Consider the following 15,968-nt stretch of genomic DNA (forward strand, 5'->3'; position numbering starts at 1 on the left):
TTGGGCACTGGGACAGTGGCAAGGAAAACTCCAGAAATTCCTGGTGCCCCCTCCCCTGCAGACGCACACACAGTGACGCAGTCATACACTCACCCTCACTTCTGGAAGCCATTAGGGCTCCTGCCTTTCGGGCCTCCCCCTTCTCCTCCCCCTACTCCTGGCAGGCTCCCTTCTCCCCCTCTGGCCCCCCTCTCACTCCCCCTCTCGGCATCCCAAATGCCAGCCTGTGATTTCCAAATGAGAAAAAGCTGTGCTGGGCTCTGAGCTTGGAGAAACTCCTACACAAACTTCCAGATGTGACACAACAACCGGAGAGGGAATGCTCAGGATCTCCTTTCCGGGAGGGGCGATGCACTCCCTCACACTTCAAGAAACACATATTGGAAAGTCCAACTCGCTCCCCTATAACTGGGGAGGAGGGGGGCCCTACTGATGGGAGTGCCCCTGGCACTCCCATCAGTAGGGCCTCTGGTCTTCACAGTACCAGTACAGGCACTTCTGAGCCTCTCTTCCTTTTGCTGCCCTCCCTTTCCCCATACACACACACACACACACACACACACACGCACTCACACCCATGCAAACTACTTCCTACCTGGGTCTAGATCTCCTCTTTAGGAAACCTGGTGTGTTAGCGGCTACAGGAGGAGGGGCTGAGAAAAATGGCAACAAAAGTCTGACTAGCTTTAGTTAGTGAGGGAGGTATCCCTATGTCCCTCAGACTCAGAGGTGCAGAGAACCTCGTGGAGCCAAGGAAAGCTTCACTGGTACCAAAAAGAGAGAATGGGAAAGACTGAAGTCCAAGAGATAGCTCAGAGCCCCTCCGGTGATGACAACACAGGTTTGCCTTGACACTCAGGTGTGATAGGATTTGTGGGACCCAGCACAGGCACCCCCTTGGCCAAAAAAATTGTTCTCAACCCATCCTCAGCCAACCCAGGCTTAGTCACTTGTCTAGGCCTAGTGACGCCGCCGGCCCACATCCCAGACTCCCACTACCCCAGACGGGAGCCTGCTCCTCCACCCCCAAGAAGAGCACTGGGGTCCCACCTCTCTTTCCTCATTCCAGCCTTCTCCACTTGCTCCCTTTCAGAGCCCCTCAAGAAGGAATCTGCCCCCAGACCATTCACTAGCCCCTAGAGCTAGGGCAGGTGGGAAGATGCTGGCCGAGAGATATGGTTGTTTTAGAGGGGGAGGGAAAGGAGAGATCTCTCTACATTCCCTGGACTCCTGAGGAAGAGGAGAGGGGGATGGGCTTTTTACCATTCATTGAGAGGGTACGTGGTTAAGGTTAGAGAGGAGAGATAATCAGAACCTGTCTTCTCAGAGACATTTGTTCCCCTTGTCCATCTCTACATGGAGAAAGGGGCCCCGGGGGGTAGGGGTGCAGATGTGGGGGAGGAATCAGACCCCTCTGAGACCCCCTACCTCTCTCTCTGCAGCTCAGAGAGAAAAGAAGAAGGGGTAAGGGATGGAGATAGGGTGTAACGAGGGGAGCTTCCTAAAAACCTGCGGGATGTAGAGTGTGGGGGTTGGGGGGGGGACATAAGCTCATATCCCTGCTTTGCGCACTAGAGGCAGCAGAGCTGCAGAGAGTGAGGGCGGCACCGAGCTCCCCCCACCTTCCCCAAAGCAGAGTCCTGGTTGGGCTCTTAGGCTTTGTAAAGCCTAAGGGAAACCTGAGTTCTCCCACCCAGGGCCAAAAGAGCCTCTGAGCTGGGAGGAAGGAGTCAGGAGAAGCTGTCAAGACCGGGGATGGCAGCGCACCCCTCCTTTCCTTCCGGCAGTGACAGGACCCACCCCGGAGCCTGGGAAACCTGCATCAGTCAAGCTGGAGCTTTGTGCTAGGGGCTAGGGGAGAAGCCAGGGGACTTAGGGGGCTGGGGTCTCCCCTATCACTCCAGATCAGGCGGAGGATAGGGGACAGTGCCAAATCTACCTCCCCAGAATGTGGGGCTTGCATTCCACAAACCCAGCCAAGGAGTAGAGCCGGGGGTGCTGGACCCGACTCTTCCTTAGCCAACCAGCTTCCAGCCTCACTGTTCCCCCAATACTTTCTCCAAGGCTGCGGTCTCACATACCTGCCCCGCCATCAGGCGGGAGCGCTCTATTTGTGACAGGGTAACTTAGACCGACTTAATCCCATCCCCCGCTGGTCAAAGCTCTCGACACAGTCTTTCCCTCCACAAGAAAAAAAAAAATCTAGCACAAAACTCCCTAACCCCAACACAAAGCACCCCGCGCTGAATGAAGAATTGGGGAGAAGGGAGGAACTCCGAGCAGTGGGCTCCAGCTGAAAGGGTCTCAACTCCAGCCCTGGGGGCAGACAGCTTCCCCTTCACCACCACATCTTGTTCTCATTCTGCGCCCCTGACATCAGCCGCCGCCGGAATCTCCTTGTTGTGCCTCCAACCCGCGGGTGGGGGTGGGGGAGTTAGGACCTGGTCCCCGCCCCCCAATATTTCCCTCTGGGTCAGTAGAAACCCCGGCCTCGAGGACCAGGTTGGGGGCGGGGAGCAGACCCTAGAATCCACCTCAAACTTTGGAGCGGGGGCCGGAGGGAAACCCAGAAGATCGCAGCCCCCCTCCCCCGTCCCCGCAGCTTCCTCCCCACCCCACCCCCCAAACTCGGAAACCCAACCCAGCTCGCTAACGGGCGGCGGGCGGAGTAGAGCTCCCAGGCTCCCGAAGCTTCCCACATCTGGAGGATGACGACCCTCCCCTGCCCACATCTGGAGAGCGTCCAGCTACAAACCAGCAGGGCACGTCTCCTCTCTTTTCCTGGCCTGGATCCCAGCCCCCCAAGGAGGACTGAGGTGTGTGTACCGAGGTGGGGCTCGTCTGGGGTATCAGCCAAACCTGCTCCCGTCTCCGCTCCCACTCTGAAGCCCCCTCCCTCCCTTAGCAGCCCCCCCCTTCTGCCCACCTTCCAGCTCACTTCTCCGACTCACCTGGCTTTCGGTCCCCTCCCGCGGCGCGGCCCGCCCCCCTGCGGACCCCTTAGCCCGGCCGTCGTGCCCTGGAGGATATGGATTACAGACCGTGCGGAGACACCAGCTCCGCGGGCGGCTGTCCTGGCTCAAGTAGAAGAAAACCACAGGGGCCAGCGCCGGGTACGGCAGCCCCTCCGCCTCGGAGTCCGCGCTGCCCGGGTCCTTTTCCGCCGACCCCGGCCCCGGCCGGCCCCCGGCCCCCGACAGGTCGTTGAGCCGCATGAAGCTCCGGGGCTGTCCTGACTCCTCGGTGCCCGCTCCATCCTCCTCCTCGTCCATCCTCTGGCCAGCCGGGGCCCCAGGCGGTCTTGAGAGGGGCGAGCGGCGCCCCTCAGAGGAGGTGTCCTCACGCTACCGGGGGGCCCCGGCGGGGGCGCATCTGGGGGGCTCTAGGGCGCAGGCTGAGCCCCCGGGAGGGCCAGTTCAGCCCAGCTCCCCCTGCCCGCAGGGGCATGCTGCCCGCGGGGCGCCGGGTCGCAGGGAAGCCCCGCCCGGCGCGAGTCCCGCTTCCCCAGGGCTCCTGGGGCCCCCCGGGCCAGCCGGCCGGCTCCCCCTCACTTTGTTCCGGCTTCTTCGCTTCGCGCCCAGGCTCCGGTCGCCCGATTCGGCGCTACCTTCCGCGAAGCGGCCGGGAGAGGGGGAGAGAGAAGAGGGTCGGAGAGCGGGGGATACGGGGGGACGCCCCCTCTTCCCGCGGCGCAGCTGGAGCAAGATCTAAGGGGTCAGCATCGTCCCGGCTCCGCGCCAGCGGCGGCGGGGGGAGGGGAGGAGGGATCTCTTTGGGGTGGGTTTGGAGGGGGTGGGGGGCGGCTCCTTCCTCCGCCCCGCGGCGGGCTCACGGTCCGGGAGGGGCGGGGAGACGGTGGGGGGCCGTCCGGGCGGGGGTGGAGGCGGAGATGCCGCCGCCGCAGCCGCCGCGGTGGCTGCCGCTGCCGTAGCTGTCGCCGGCGCCACTGCCTCCTCCTCCGGCCGAGACGCGGAGCGAGCAAGCGAAAGCGGCGGCGAGGAGCCCGGCTCACACCACAGCTGGATCCCTCACTCCAACTTCAAGCCTCGGCCCCGCCTCTCCCCAGCCAGCCTCGCAGCCAATCGCTGCGCGCCGCCGGCCCCGAGCCGCGCGCCCATTGGCGGGCCGCCGTGGCAGTGAGGGCGGGGGCGCCGGGGGAGAGAACCACAGCTGGAATCCGGTTCCCACCCCGAAGCCCAGGACCGCCCCTCTCCCCTCCCCTTGCCCCTGGGTCCGCTCCCGAAGGCCAGAGCCAATTAGACGGCTACCCAGACCGAACCCACTTTCCTATTGGTCGCTGGGGTCTCTGGGACTCCCCTGGAGGGAGCCCCGGGGAATCAGAGTAATCTGCGCCGGGTCCTGGGATAGCGCTGCGGACCCCGGGGTATCCTTTGTCCACGACCCCTGAATTGGACCACAGCCGGAGGGTGGGGCTCAGCCCTGGGCGGGCCTGGAGAAGAAGAGAGGCTGGCGGCCGGGCTGTGGGGTGTGACCAGGACCCCAGAGCGAAATCCTGGGTCTCCACCTGATTAAATCGCCCACCCTGGAGTCGAACCTGGGAGCAGGACCGAAGAAGGGGAGGAGCGGAGCAGGACGTCCCAGGGGTAGGGCTTCGGTTTGGGGGGGGCAGTCTTGCGGAAATGGGAGGAGCCAAGGGAATTCAGGGGCGAACAAGGTGTGGGAGTGGTTTCCAGCAACCTCTTGGCCTTGTAGACCCCTCTCCCAGGTCCACTAATGCGACTTTGACCCTGACCTTCTGACCCTGACCCGCTGACCCTGACCTCACGTCGGCACTCCTGAGCTTCATCCCCTCTGCCGCTAGAGATCCTTTGAAGGCTCTGGCTCTCTCGCTGGGGCTTCGCGCTTGAACACGTGGCCTCAGACAGGTCATGCCGGTCTCAGGGCCCGGGCCCCCCAGAGCAGCCGAGGAGCAGAGAGAAGCTCCCGCGAAGGGACCTGCAGGGGCCTCGAGGGTGTGGGAGGGGGGTGGAAGCATGGAGCAGGGCTTTCTGAGTCTCGACCTGCAGAGTCTCACTAACAGCCCCCCACCCCCACAACTCCGTGCCTCAATTTTCCCTCTGGATTTCCAGCATGGCTGGGAGGCCGTGCTCACACCTCCCCTCTACCCGGCGCGGGTCCTCGAGGATCTGTGGCTCTCCGCGCGCCCTCACTCACGTGCACAGCCTGTGGGCACAGCCTGTGGGCCTCACCCCTCCCCACCTCCCCGCGTCCTCGGGCTCAGTCAGCTCCAGCCCTCTCTCCCCGCCGCCCACAAGGCTGCAGGTGCCCGGGAGCAAAGCGCAGCGGGAGTGCTGGGCGCTGGAGTGAGGTGGGGCGCGGAGGGCATCTAACATTAGGCGTCGGGGAGCACTTCCCACCTCTGAGAAGGTAGGCACGGTGACGAAACCAAGCAGGTCAGTCTGTTCTCTGTCCCGAGACTTCGGGGCGCTGACGCCACTGCAGAGAGGCAGAGGCAGGGACCGGGTGACCTCCCTCCCCCGCCGTCCACCCCTCCCCCACCGACTCCCAAGTCGGTGCGCCCCCACCCCCACCCCCCCGAGCAGCCCCCGAGCGCCACCGGCCGCCTGGGGTGGGTGTCTCAGCTCCCTCGAGGGCGGGTTGCAGGGAGTGCAGTGGGTAGGGCCACGCCGCTGCAGCCTCCCGGGTTGCCCTTTCGCCGAATCCGGGCGCTGAGTTGTGCAAATGAGGCCGAGCTCATTTGCATTTCATGCTAATGAGCCGATCCCTTAAGTGCCTTTCCCTCCTGGCGGGAGTCTCTGCTCTCATTCCGCGTGTGCCCTGCCAGGCTCGAACTCTCAGCGGTCTTCTGGGAGAGGGGCCTATTTCTGGTTCATTCCACGCGTCTGACACCTTGGTCCCTCCTGCAGGTCTGCAGTCTGCCTAGTCGGTCTGCCCTTCCCCGACAGGGTCAAGAAGACCCAGGGCAGACACCGGGAGGTAGTGACTTTAATCATCCCATCTTTGCGGAGGGGACGAGGAGCCGAGAGAGACACGCCCAGCCGGGTGGTCAGGTTTCCTGGTGGTCGGCAGGCCCCACACCTCTATCCATTCCCCGGGCCACCTCTGTCTCTGGGCTGACCTTTGTTCTAGAACATACCCAGAGAGGAGCCAGGATGTGGGGCCGACACACATTTAGGACTTGGGATGACCTGCCACCTAAGGCATCCTGGCCCCTGGGGGAGGGGGCACCCAGGGGGACTCCGACATCCAGTTAGAGATGCTCTCTTCCCCTGAGGGGGGCAAGGGGAGGAGGGAGGCAGGACCTACAGAGAAGCAAAAGGAGGGATGAAACCATCTTTAGTTCCTACCCTCCAAATCTCATCTCTGCCATGGCCTCCTCAGAGCAGCCTTTTTCAGCAAGTACTGTGGTGCCTACTATGTGCCAAGGTGCTGAGGACACAGTCCTGAGCCAGACAAGAATCTGGAACCTCATGGCACTTGCTCATGTGTGTAGTCATGAAATGATGGTCTGGGCTCTCTGCTCCCTCAGACCAAGGGTCCATTTTGCTCTCCAGAGCCTAGTCCGGTCCAGCTTGGCACGGTCTCAGTACTTAATAAATCTTTGTTAGACGAGTGAGTAACCTCGGTCAGGGGGGAGGATGAGGGACAGGAAGTTCCTTGGGCCCCCGTTTCCTCACAGAGTAGTCAGGCCTCTGTGTTCTCTAAGATGATGTCTGGTTTTGAGGGACTGCCTTCGCATAGGGCCTGCCCTGTCAGTCCCCCTCCAGCCCCTTCCAGCCCTCTCCCCCTTACACCTCCCGCACAGCCTGGCTGGCTCCCTCAGGAACTGAGACACTCTTCCCATCTGTGAGACACTCTGCTCGACAAGGATACATTATCTCATGGCGTCACCTGCAGCCTTGGGAGTGGGGTGGTGGTTGTCCCATTTTTTAGATAAGAAGACTGAGGCTCAGATAGATGAAATTAGTGAAGTGACTTCTCCAACCGGGAGGTCCCGTCTCCTATGGCGGTGGCCCCCATCTCCTCCGGGACAGCCCTGTGTAGAGCAGGGAGCCTACACAAGAGGGACCGACCAAGGGAAGAGAGGCAGCAGACCTAACAGCCCGTGTCTGAGCAAGACTGCTGTTCAGCCTTGCCCTTGTCAGAAAATGCTAGCTTTCCCGGAAGCCTGACCTGTTAAGGCCCTGACGCCTTCCTTTGAACTTGTTACAGAATCCCTTTGTTGAGCGCATGCCTGGTACCAGGGAAAGGGAAAGAGGACACAGAGCAGAGAGAAGACTGGCTAGAGAGGGGAGGACACACCAAATGCAGCCCCTTTCACAGCCGTGCCTGTGCCTCCTGGGGGAAGAGGGAGGCTCAGCAGTGTTTACAATCTCCTGAGGACCTCGGGAAGAACCAGGTGTGCTGTGGTCTCAGACCAGCCTCTGACCCTCGCTGGGCCTTGAGGATCTATCCAGAGGAGGTCAGAGGCACCTGCCTTGTCACCTTACTCGTGAGGGTCAGTGAAATGGAGACAGAGGGTTTTGCAAACTGCCTAGACTTTCCAGAGCCAGGGCTGGTGCTGCCAAAAAGGCCACCTGTGCTTCACCAGCTCCCCGCTCCCCTCTCACCGCCCCCCAGACCCAGCTCCACTTGCTGGAGCCTCAGACTTCCTGCCCGAGGCTGAGCAGGCTCCAGCCAGAAAAGGGCCACCTGACCTTGTTGGCCGGAGTTCTAATCCCCTCCAGATGGGCCGGTGGCTTGCACCGAGGGCCCAGCTGCCCAGTCAGAGCTGAGCCTAGTCCCACTGACTGTGTGTGGCTGTGTGTGACTGTGTGCAGACCCTGCAGTGACAATTTGGTCTCCCACTCCTCCCCACTGCTGACATCCCCACAAGCAGCAGCCCCATTCCCCATTCGAGTCTTATCTCTGGCAGCTTCTTCTGGCTGTCTGTTCTGCTGAGCCTGGGCTCCCCTGCTGCCCCAGAGCCAAGCAGACCCCTGAAGGGTGTGGGGAGGGAGACAGCTCCTTCCCCTTTTCCTGCCTGTCACCCCCATCCCGCTACACCCACCCTGTCTGAAGCATGCTTCCTGCTGCCTTCCCCCAGGTGGAAGCTAGGTGGGGTTTCTGGGGTCTTCAAAGACGCCGCCAAGGGGAGGACTTGTGAGCATCTGAAGGCACAGGAGGTGGTCAGAGGAAAGCACCGGCTTCCCCTGCAGCAGGAAGGACTCAGATTTGGAGAAGCACTTCCAACCCAGTAGATGTTCCAAATGACAGAGAACCCTCCTTGGACTGGTTTGTGTGAAAGGAGGGGCACAGACAGTCTAACCTCCCACAGGGAGGCCTTGCTTGGCTCCATCCTGGGATAAGGCTGGGAGCTGAATGGACAACCCCAAAGTAAACATCCCTGGCCCCGAGAACAGCAGCTCCTGTGATGTACCAGAGCATATGCCAATGTCACCATTCCCTGAAAAATGAACGCTCATTTAAAGCATCCCCCTGCCCCTTTCCCCAGCTTAAAACAGGAATCAGCGGGAAAGGCAGGGAAGGCCCCTTTCCAAACCCTGTAGAGGGCCAGGATTGGCCTAGCCCCTCCAGGGTGAGTCCATACCCGAATCCCCCACCCAGTGGTCATTACAGGCGCCCCTGCCCTGAGTTTCATTAAAGTTGCAATGACCACGAACTGGGGAAGCATCATTGGAGAAGGTGGAGGGGTCAGCCGGTGGCCCCCTCTCACAAGCAAGGCGGAGGCCCCGAGGTTCCCGCGGGACACTGTTCGGTTTATTCCAGAGTGGGTGCCGATGCGGGGAGCGGTGAGGGTGGCCAAGGGCCCCAGGTGACAGGGTGCCCAGGGACGGCCGCAGCGTGTGCAGGGCCCTACCAGGCCAGAGTCTCCTGCCAGTGGGGCAGCTCAGCCTCCCACCCCCGCCTGAGGTGGCTGAGACAGTCACTGGTGTAACAGTTTCCGTAACTCGCAGGGCTCCGTGATGGGCATTGAGCAGGCTTGGTCCTCACACACGTAGGCTGTAGCCCGGTCTTCCAGCCGCCGCAGGGTACTGAGGAAGGGCAGCTGGCGGGACAGGAAGCTGGAAGGGTCCCCGTTGGCCAGGATAAGCACCTGTGGGAGCAGCAGTGGAGATGGTCCCCGGGGGGCTCTGGGACACGGGCGGGGCCATGTGGCTTTCGGCTCCCAGGCCTCCAGAGAAGGGGATGGTGGAGAGGTGCAGAGGGGTGGGGGCTCGGGCAGGGGAGTTGGAGGCCAGGGCTGGGCTCACAGATTCTAACCTTGTTAGGGATGTAGACAGAGTGGACACAGTGCAACAGAGCCTTGGTGTCCTTGGCCTGGGGGTCTCCACAGATCACGATCTGGTTAGAACAGAAGGGTAACTCCAGGGTCAGGTGCAGGGAGCTGGCCCAGACCCCAGGAGTTCCCCCACTCTCCCGCCACGCTGCACTGTAGCCCCAGGAAGGAACACAGACCAGCTGCCAGGAGGCTGCCTGGAGGTGCACACACATACTCGGGAACACACAAAGTGACGGGGTCCTACACAGTGGCAGAGATATGAGCACAGGGAGATGCAGCCAGGGGCACAGACCCTAGCACACAACACGCACGCACGTGTGCAGAGGTATGCGGGCACACAAATGCAAATATAAGCAGGAAAGCCTGAACACGGGTCATGCGCATGCAGACAGGCAAATGCAGACCGGTGAGCACTCACCAGCGCACGCTCAGCAGGCCTGTACACACACAGTCACATGCCCCCAGGGCCACACGCACCTAGATGTGCACACGCAGCAGTAAGGCAAATAGAGACCTGCACACAGATAAGCACAGACCTGCGCACACGCTGGCAGAGCCAACTACACAGACACATGGAGACCTACAGAGAAACACTTCGCCAGCCACAGGGACCTATACCTAGCCCCTGCACCCCCCCCTCCCCGCGCTGAGAGCCCCAGTAACAGGCTATGCCAGAGCCCCGGCTCCTCAGATGCGTGTGCACTCAGGTTATCTCCGCTGCGTAGAGCAGTCCTATGGATGTCCCCATGGAGACACCTGCACACACACTCCCAGACGGCCACACACTCCCAGACCTGAGCTCTGGGGGCAGCTCCAGGAGCCCCACCCTATGTCCCCATCCCCCACTGCAACTCCAGAGCCCCCTCCCACCCAGGGTCCCAGCACAAGTGCCCTCACTGGCCCCCACACACACACATACCTGCTTGAGGGTCTGCTGATGGGCCGAGAGGGCGCGGACCATCTCGGGCAATGCCACGGGGACGCGGCGCATGCGCTCAGAGAAGGCGGTCAACAGGCACACACACTTGTCCATCCAGTCTTTGTGTCCCGTAAAGCCATGCAGCCGAAGCAGGTTGTGGGCCGACACGGAGTTGGCACTGGGCTCCGCGCCGTCCTGGTCTGCAAGGGGGGCAGCAGGGTGGGGGCAGTGAGGGAGGGTCGCTAGGTCCTGTGACCCTGCCCCTGGGACTGTGGCCATGGTGGTGGGGGATGGGAAGGCCACCAGCAACGCTTGCTGAGCTTTCGCTCTCTCAGCCATTTGCTCCAGGGTGAACTTTTGGCCCCCCAGCTCCCCCATCTCACTGTGGACTCCTCAATCCAGCTGCTTGAGCCGGAGAGACATCATCCTTGCCCCTCCCCACCCCCCACTTCTAATCCACCCAGAGTCCACTGGGTCTGAGGCCAGAAGGGACCTAAATCCCACTGCTTTCTCCCCATCTCATACTTCCAGCTTGTCCATGGCCAGCCCTCATCGGGACTGAATGCCACTAACGGCCTCCTAACTGGTCACCCTGCTCCCTTCTGAAGGTCCCTTGTGCACAGTCAGAATGATATTCCTAGACCTAACTGGACCAGATCACAACCTACTTAAAACCCTTCAGAGATTTCCACTCCTTGCCACGCCTATAAGACCCTGCAGGGATCCAGCTTTGCCCCCATGGACGCCTCCGCTCTGCTGGCCTTGGCCCCATCCTCCAGGCTTCTCCTAACCCTTGGCTCAACGATGCCTGTCCCAGGTTTGATCGGACCTCCCCCTAGCTGAGTTGGGCCTCACTGTCGTTCTCTCCCCAGTTCCTTTCACTCTTTTGGCTACCATTTTACAAAGCACCTGCTATGTGCCAAGCCGACATTAGACTTTGGGGCTGTGGAAGGAAAAGGAAAATTCTTGCTCCTGAGATGCTTACATTGGAGCTGGAGGAGAGAGACCATGAACAGACCAGACGCGTCCGGTGATGGGGAATCGTACTAAAGCAGAAGGGGCCCGGGCGCCTACTTCCCGATGGCCCTCATGTTGTAACTACACATCCGTCCCCGCACTCTTGTTAGTCCTTACTATCATCTGTTACTGCATTTCCCCTGCTATGCTGTATTTCGTGAGGGTGAGCCTTGCGTGCTATGTGAATCCAGGTCCTTCAGTTACTGCTACCCAGAGTGTTCTACCGAATGGCTAAATCCATCTCTATATCCGCCCTGTAAGATAGTACCGACGTGAGCTCTGTCTCACATATTAAGAAACTTGAGGGTCTGGAATATAATGAGAACAGCTGCAAGTCAGCTGGTTAGTAAGTGGTGGCGATGTGAACCCACGCCGGCTCTTTATCACTACATTTCACTTACGCCTCCTCCCCCAGGGAAAACCAAGCCCTAATGGGGTTCACGCCAGCTCCACCCCCACCACTGACCGTCCTTCAGACGCAGGGGCAGACCGGCCCCCAGCTCGGCCTCACTGCAGAAGTAGCCGCCACCTCGGGGGTCCCAGAAAAGCCTGTCTTGCGTGTCCTGCAGCCGCAAAGCCCACTCAAGCCAGGAGCTCTCCTGTGAGGCCTCGTACAGGTCCAGTAGGCCCCGCACTACGAAGGCGTAGTCCTCTAGGAAACCCCAGCAGGGTGGGTTGCTGGGGGAACAGGCATTAGGGAAGGGGCTGGAGTCAGGCCCTGGGAGAGAGCATCTTTCCCAGAGGAGGCTGTTTGCCAGGACGCTCATAATCTCCCTCCGCAGTGGGTGCCCATTTCCCGGGTGAGTAACTGGGTCCAGGAAAGTTAAGAGCTCACAGCGAGCGGACGGCAGAGCTGGGATTGGAGCCTACCAAGGGGTAGGGAGAGGGGCAGAGATAGGCCTGGGATGCCCAGGGAGACAAGCCTTCCCAGGCTGCCCCGCCCCTGACCTGTGCTCCACGGTTCCCCCGGAGCCCGCATAGCATGTCCGCATTAGGCGGCCGCTGGCCACGTCAAACATATGCCTCTTCAGGAACTTGGCACCATTGATGGCATAGGTGATCAGCCTCTCCAGGCCCAGGACAGCCCCAGTCACAGCGTAGCCAGAGACCATCAGTCCTGGAGGGAGGAGACACTGCTGATCGTGAGAAGCTAGCCGGGCGCTTCCAGGTATGTCTGCCCCAACCCCCACCCCCAAAGACCTAACACCTTTCTGGAGCAATGGGGTGAATGGGTAAGAGCTCTTGCTCCCTGCGCATGACCTGGGGTGGGTCACTTAAGCTGTTCAAGCCTCAGTTGGCTCATCTGTAAATTGGGGGTGATAAACCGGTTAAAGGGAGAATTGGTATCTAGCAGGTTCCTGACATTTACAAGGGGCTTCTCGAAGCATAAATCTGTAAGCGGGAATAGGGTGTCAGGCCTGGCCACCCCACCGTTCCAGGCCGCCAGCATCTTGCTGTCCAGGTGTGGCTTCGGCCGATGTTTCCGTGCCTGGAAGAGCTTCTCCAGCCCCGTGTTGAGCAAGGTCCGGACGGCATCCACGTCCAGGCCAAAGCGGGCAGCGGTCAGTTCCAGGGAATACCGGACAGTCAGCACGTTCTGGCCCTGCAGCTCCCCCTTGGGGTCCTGAGGAAAACAGCCCCTGTGAGAGGGAGCCCCCTCCCCTGCCGGACCTTGGGACCCCTCCCCTCTCCCCAAGCATCCTCACCTGACTCGGGCTGATATTGCCGGCCTCTGTGAGCCCGTAGTGCTTCATGAGCAGCTGGCCCGAGGTCAGAGGCTCGGTGGCCCCTAGCACAGGCTCAGGAAGGAGCTGCTGGACCTCTTTGACCGTCCACACATAGAAAGCACCCTCTTTGGGCCGCATGCCCCGCTCTGGGGGTGAGTCTGCATCCTCTGCGCTGTAGAAACCTCCAGACTGGGGGAGAGGAGAGTTGGCCGGCCCCAGTGTTGAGGGCAGCGGAGGCCCCAAGCCCTCCCGCAGCCAGGCCCACCTGCCTCAGTGGACACTCACCCGATGACTCAGGCTTCGAGCCACGTACTGCAGGATGCCTTTGGCGACATCAGAGTAGAACTCGTCACCGGAGATCTGAGGCGGGAGGAAGGAGACTGTAAACAGAGGTCTCTGGGGTGGCCTGGATACAGAGAGGGCAGTCAGCTTCTCCCAGGAGGGTGGGGAGGGAGATTGGGCATATGGGAGGGAGTTAGGGCTGAAGTTAAGCAGGGGGCCACAAGTCCCCAAGAAAGCCCTGCAGAGACAGCCAGAGGTAGGTGGACAGCCTAAGTCTCTGCCCTGGGCTGGGTTCAGGGGTCACCTGGAAGGCCTGCGTATAGGCCACCGCGAGCTGTGCCTGGTCATATAGCATCTTCTCAAAGTGGGGGATGTGCCACTGGCGGTCCGTGGAGTAGCGGTGGAAACCCTGTGCCAGGCAAGATGTGGGGTGGAGGCCGACCCCAGCCTCTGCCCCCCACCCCTCTGCCTCCAGCTGCCCCCTTGAGGGAATGCCCAGTCCCTCTCACCTGTCCCACATGGTCTCGGATGCCCCCATTAGCCATCATTTTCAGGGTGTGCAAGGCCATTTGTTGGGCCCGAGAGCCATCCTGGGTTAGTCGATGGCTGAGCCAGTATGAGAACAGGAAGTTCAGGATCACTGTGGGTACCAAGAGTGCTTGGGTGAGAGCATGGGGGATGCCGGGGGGCAGAGGAATGATCTGGGTGATCTGGAAGCCTTTGGCCAGGCTGGGCTTAGGGATTCACTCAACAAGCTGTCTCCCCAGGACACCGTGGGGGTTTGAAGGTCAATGGTCAACATGGAGGACGGAACTTCGTTACCCAGGTCAGTATCACGGGGTTGCCGCTCAGACCAGAAGTTAGGTTTCACTAGAGAGCTCCTGGCAGGCTGTGGGGTAGGAGCTCACTGGTCAGTCAGGAAAGCAGGCGGTTAATGACACAGCCAGGGGTCAGAAGAGATGGGCCGGGTGGGCATCAGAGGGCCGGGATGGGGGTGGGGCAGGCATGGGGAGGCACGGACCCGGCGTGGGGAACTTGGGGGCCTCCGCAAAGCCACCATACTCCTCATCATAGCCCTCATCCAGCTGCTGGAAGCAGCGGCTGTTCATGGTGGCGGCAGAGGGGGGCACCTGCCGGTCACCCATGCTGATCTCCGAGCGGGCCAGCAGGGCTGTGGTGACACGCTGACTGTTCTCCAGCAGAGTGTTCTTGTTCTGTTTCCACTGTGGAAGGCAGGGGTGGGCCTGGAGGTCAGCATACACACCCGCCCACAGTCCCCACCGCACCCCCAGTTCCCCGGGAGCACACCCACCTGCTCCCGTATCCTCAGCAACACTGTGCGGAAGCCAACGCGGGTCAAGCCATCCTCAGGGGGAAAATACGTGCCCCCCACAAAGGGCTGGAGGTTGGGAGTCAACCACACATTCATGGGCCAGCCCCCGCCACTGCTGGTGGCCTGGCAGAGAGAGCGAGCGTGAAGGGAGCACAGCTTTCCTGTACACGGAAAGCCCCCGGCCCGGTAAATGGGAAGAGAGCTTACTTGCACGAAGGTCATATACACCTTGTCCACATCCGGCCGCTCCTCCCGGTCAACTTTGACACTGACAAAGTCCTCATTGAGCAGGCGGCCAATCTCCTCATTCTGGAAGGATTCCTCCTCCATCATGTGGCACCAGTGGCAAGTGGAGTACCCCACTGGAATGGGACCATGGTGGGCAGGGAGGGGTACCAGTGTCTGGTTGGAGATTTCCTGAGAGGTCCCAGGCCCAGAGGACCCTTCCCCTATCCACTACTGCTCCTTTCCTGCCATCCCAGGGAAGATGGCTACCTTACCTGAAAGGAAGATTGGCTTGTTTTCTTTCCTGGCTTTGTCGAAGGCTTCCTGTCCCCAGGGGTACCTAGGCCCGGCAGGGTTGGGCATCACTCACTAGCCCCAGGATAGGGGGGTGCAGGGGGGGCTGAGAGCTCAGCTGCCCCCCCCCAGGGGACAGGGCATCAGGAGTGGTTCTCACCAGTCCACAGGGTTGTAAGCATGTTGCAGGAGGTACGGTGACTTCTCATTGATCAGGCGGTTGGGAACCTTCTGGAGTGTGGATGGGGAGCAGCTGGTCCGGCTTCCCTTCCCTCCAACAGGCATGGGCACTGTACTGCTGACCGTCACACTTCGGTCCTTGTCCCGGGAGGAGCTACCCCTGACATGGGCAGGTGGGTCAAGTGAGGGGTTTCTACCAATACCCCCACCCCAGGGCCTACCCCAGAGGCCCATACCACCCCACCCTGCCCTCTGTCCCCTCTCCCGGAACCTCCGGCTCCCAGGCCAACCCACCTTTCTGAACCACGGGGGAGACCGTGGCCTTTGTGCTCCCCCTTGTGTTTTGGGGGGGGTGAAGAAAGGTGGCTCATTGGGGGCTCTCTGCCAGGTTAGTCTCCCCCAACCTCTCGGACCTGGCGGCGGGAAGGATGATGACTGTGAGGTCAGGGTGAGTCACAATGGGTAGAATGGTCCTTCAGTCTCCATTCTCCGCCCCCCACCCCTCACAAGCCCCCCCAACAGGGCCCCTCCCCATGATGGCCGCTCTGAGGGTATTTCTCTGGCAGGCCTGGGTTGGTGATCTGGGCAAGAGGTTGCCTGGGGTTGGTGGCTAGACAGGGCAAGAAGTGGATCTGGGACTGGACCGGGTGAGGGGCAACAGGAGGAAAAATCAACACTGGGGGCCTTCTCACTCAACATCCACCCCCTGGGCACTTCTATGAGACC

General features: G+C 61.0%; 2 protein-coding genes across 34 annotated transcripts in view; both read right to left on the bottom strand.

Annotated features, from left to right (window-relative positions):
- CACNA1G (calcium voltage-gated channel subunit alpha1 G) overlaps positions 1–3,996 on the bottom strand; it is a 61,999-nt gene extending 58,003 nt beyond the window's left edge. For all 33 annotated transcript variants that reach the window (XM_032872101.1, XM_032872081.1, XM_032872099.1 and 30 more), the window contains exon 1: positions 3,031–3,996. In XM_032872101.1, the coding sequence (XP_032727992.1) occupies positions 3,031–3,272 (242 nt within the window). In that variant the 5' untranslated portion in view covers positions 3,273–3,996. The remainder of the gene's footprint in view (positions 1–3,030) is intronic.
- Positions 3,997–8,693: 4,697 nt separating this feature from the next.
- SPATA20 (spermatogenesis associated 20) lies at positions 8,694–15,677 on the bottom strand. The gene is made up of 16 exons (XM_032872102.1): positions 15,537–15,677; positions 15,223–15,402; positions 15,044–15,108; positions 14,751–14,905; positions 14,523–14,666; positions 14,232–14,433; positions 13,720–13,850; positions 13,515–13,619; positions 13,214–13,288; positions 12,908–13,117; positions 12,633–12,825; positions 12,150–12,318; positions 11,668–11,879; positions 10,185–10,384; positions 9,247–9,327; positions 8,694–9,079 (listed from the first exon to the last, which is right to left on the bottom strand). Exons 1-16 carry the CDS (start codon positions 15,611–15,613, stop codon positions 8,909–8,911), a joined length of 2,370 nt encoding a protein of 789 aa, XP_032727993.1. The 5' UTR covers positions 15,614–15,677; the 3' UTR covers positions 8,694–8,908.
- Between the last annotated feature and the right edge of the window lie 291 nt (positions 15,678–15,968).

Source organism: Lontra canadensis, unplaced genomic scaffold (assembly GCF_010015895.1).
Source record: "Lontra canadensis isolate GAN:19392208 unplaced genomic scaffold, GSC_riverotter_1.0 scaffold43, whole genome shotgun sequence".
Lineage (NCBI taxonomy): Eukaryota > Metazoa > Chordata > Mammalia > Carnivora > Mustelidae > Lontra > Lontra canadensis.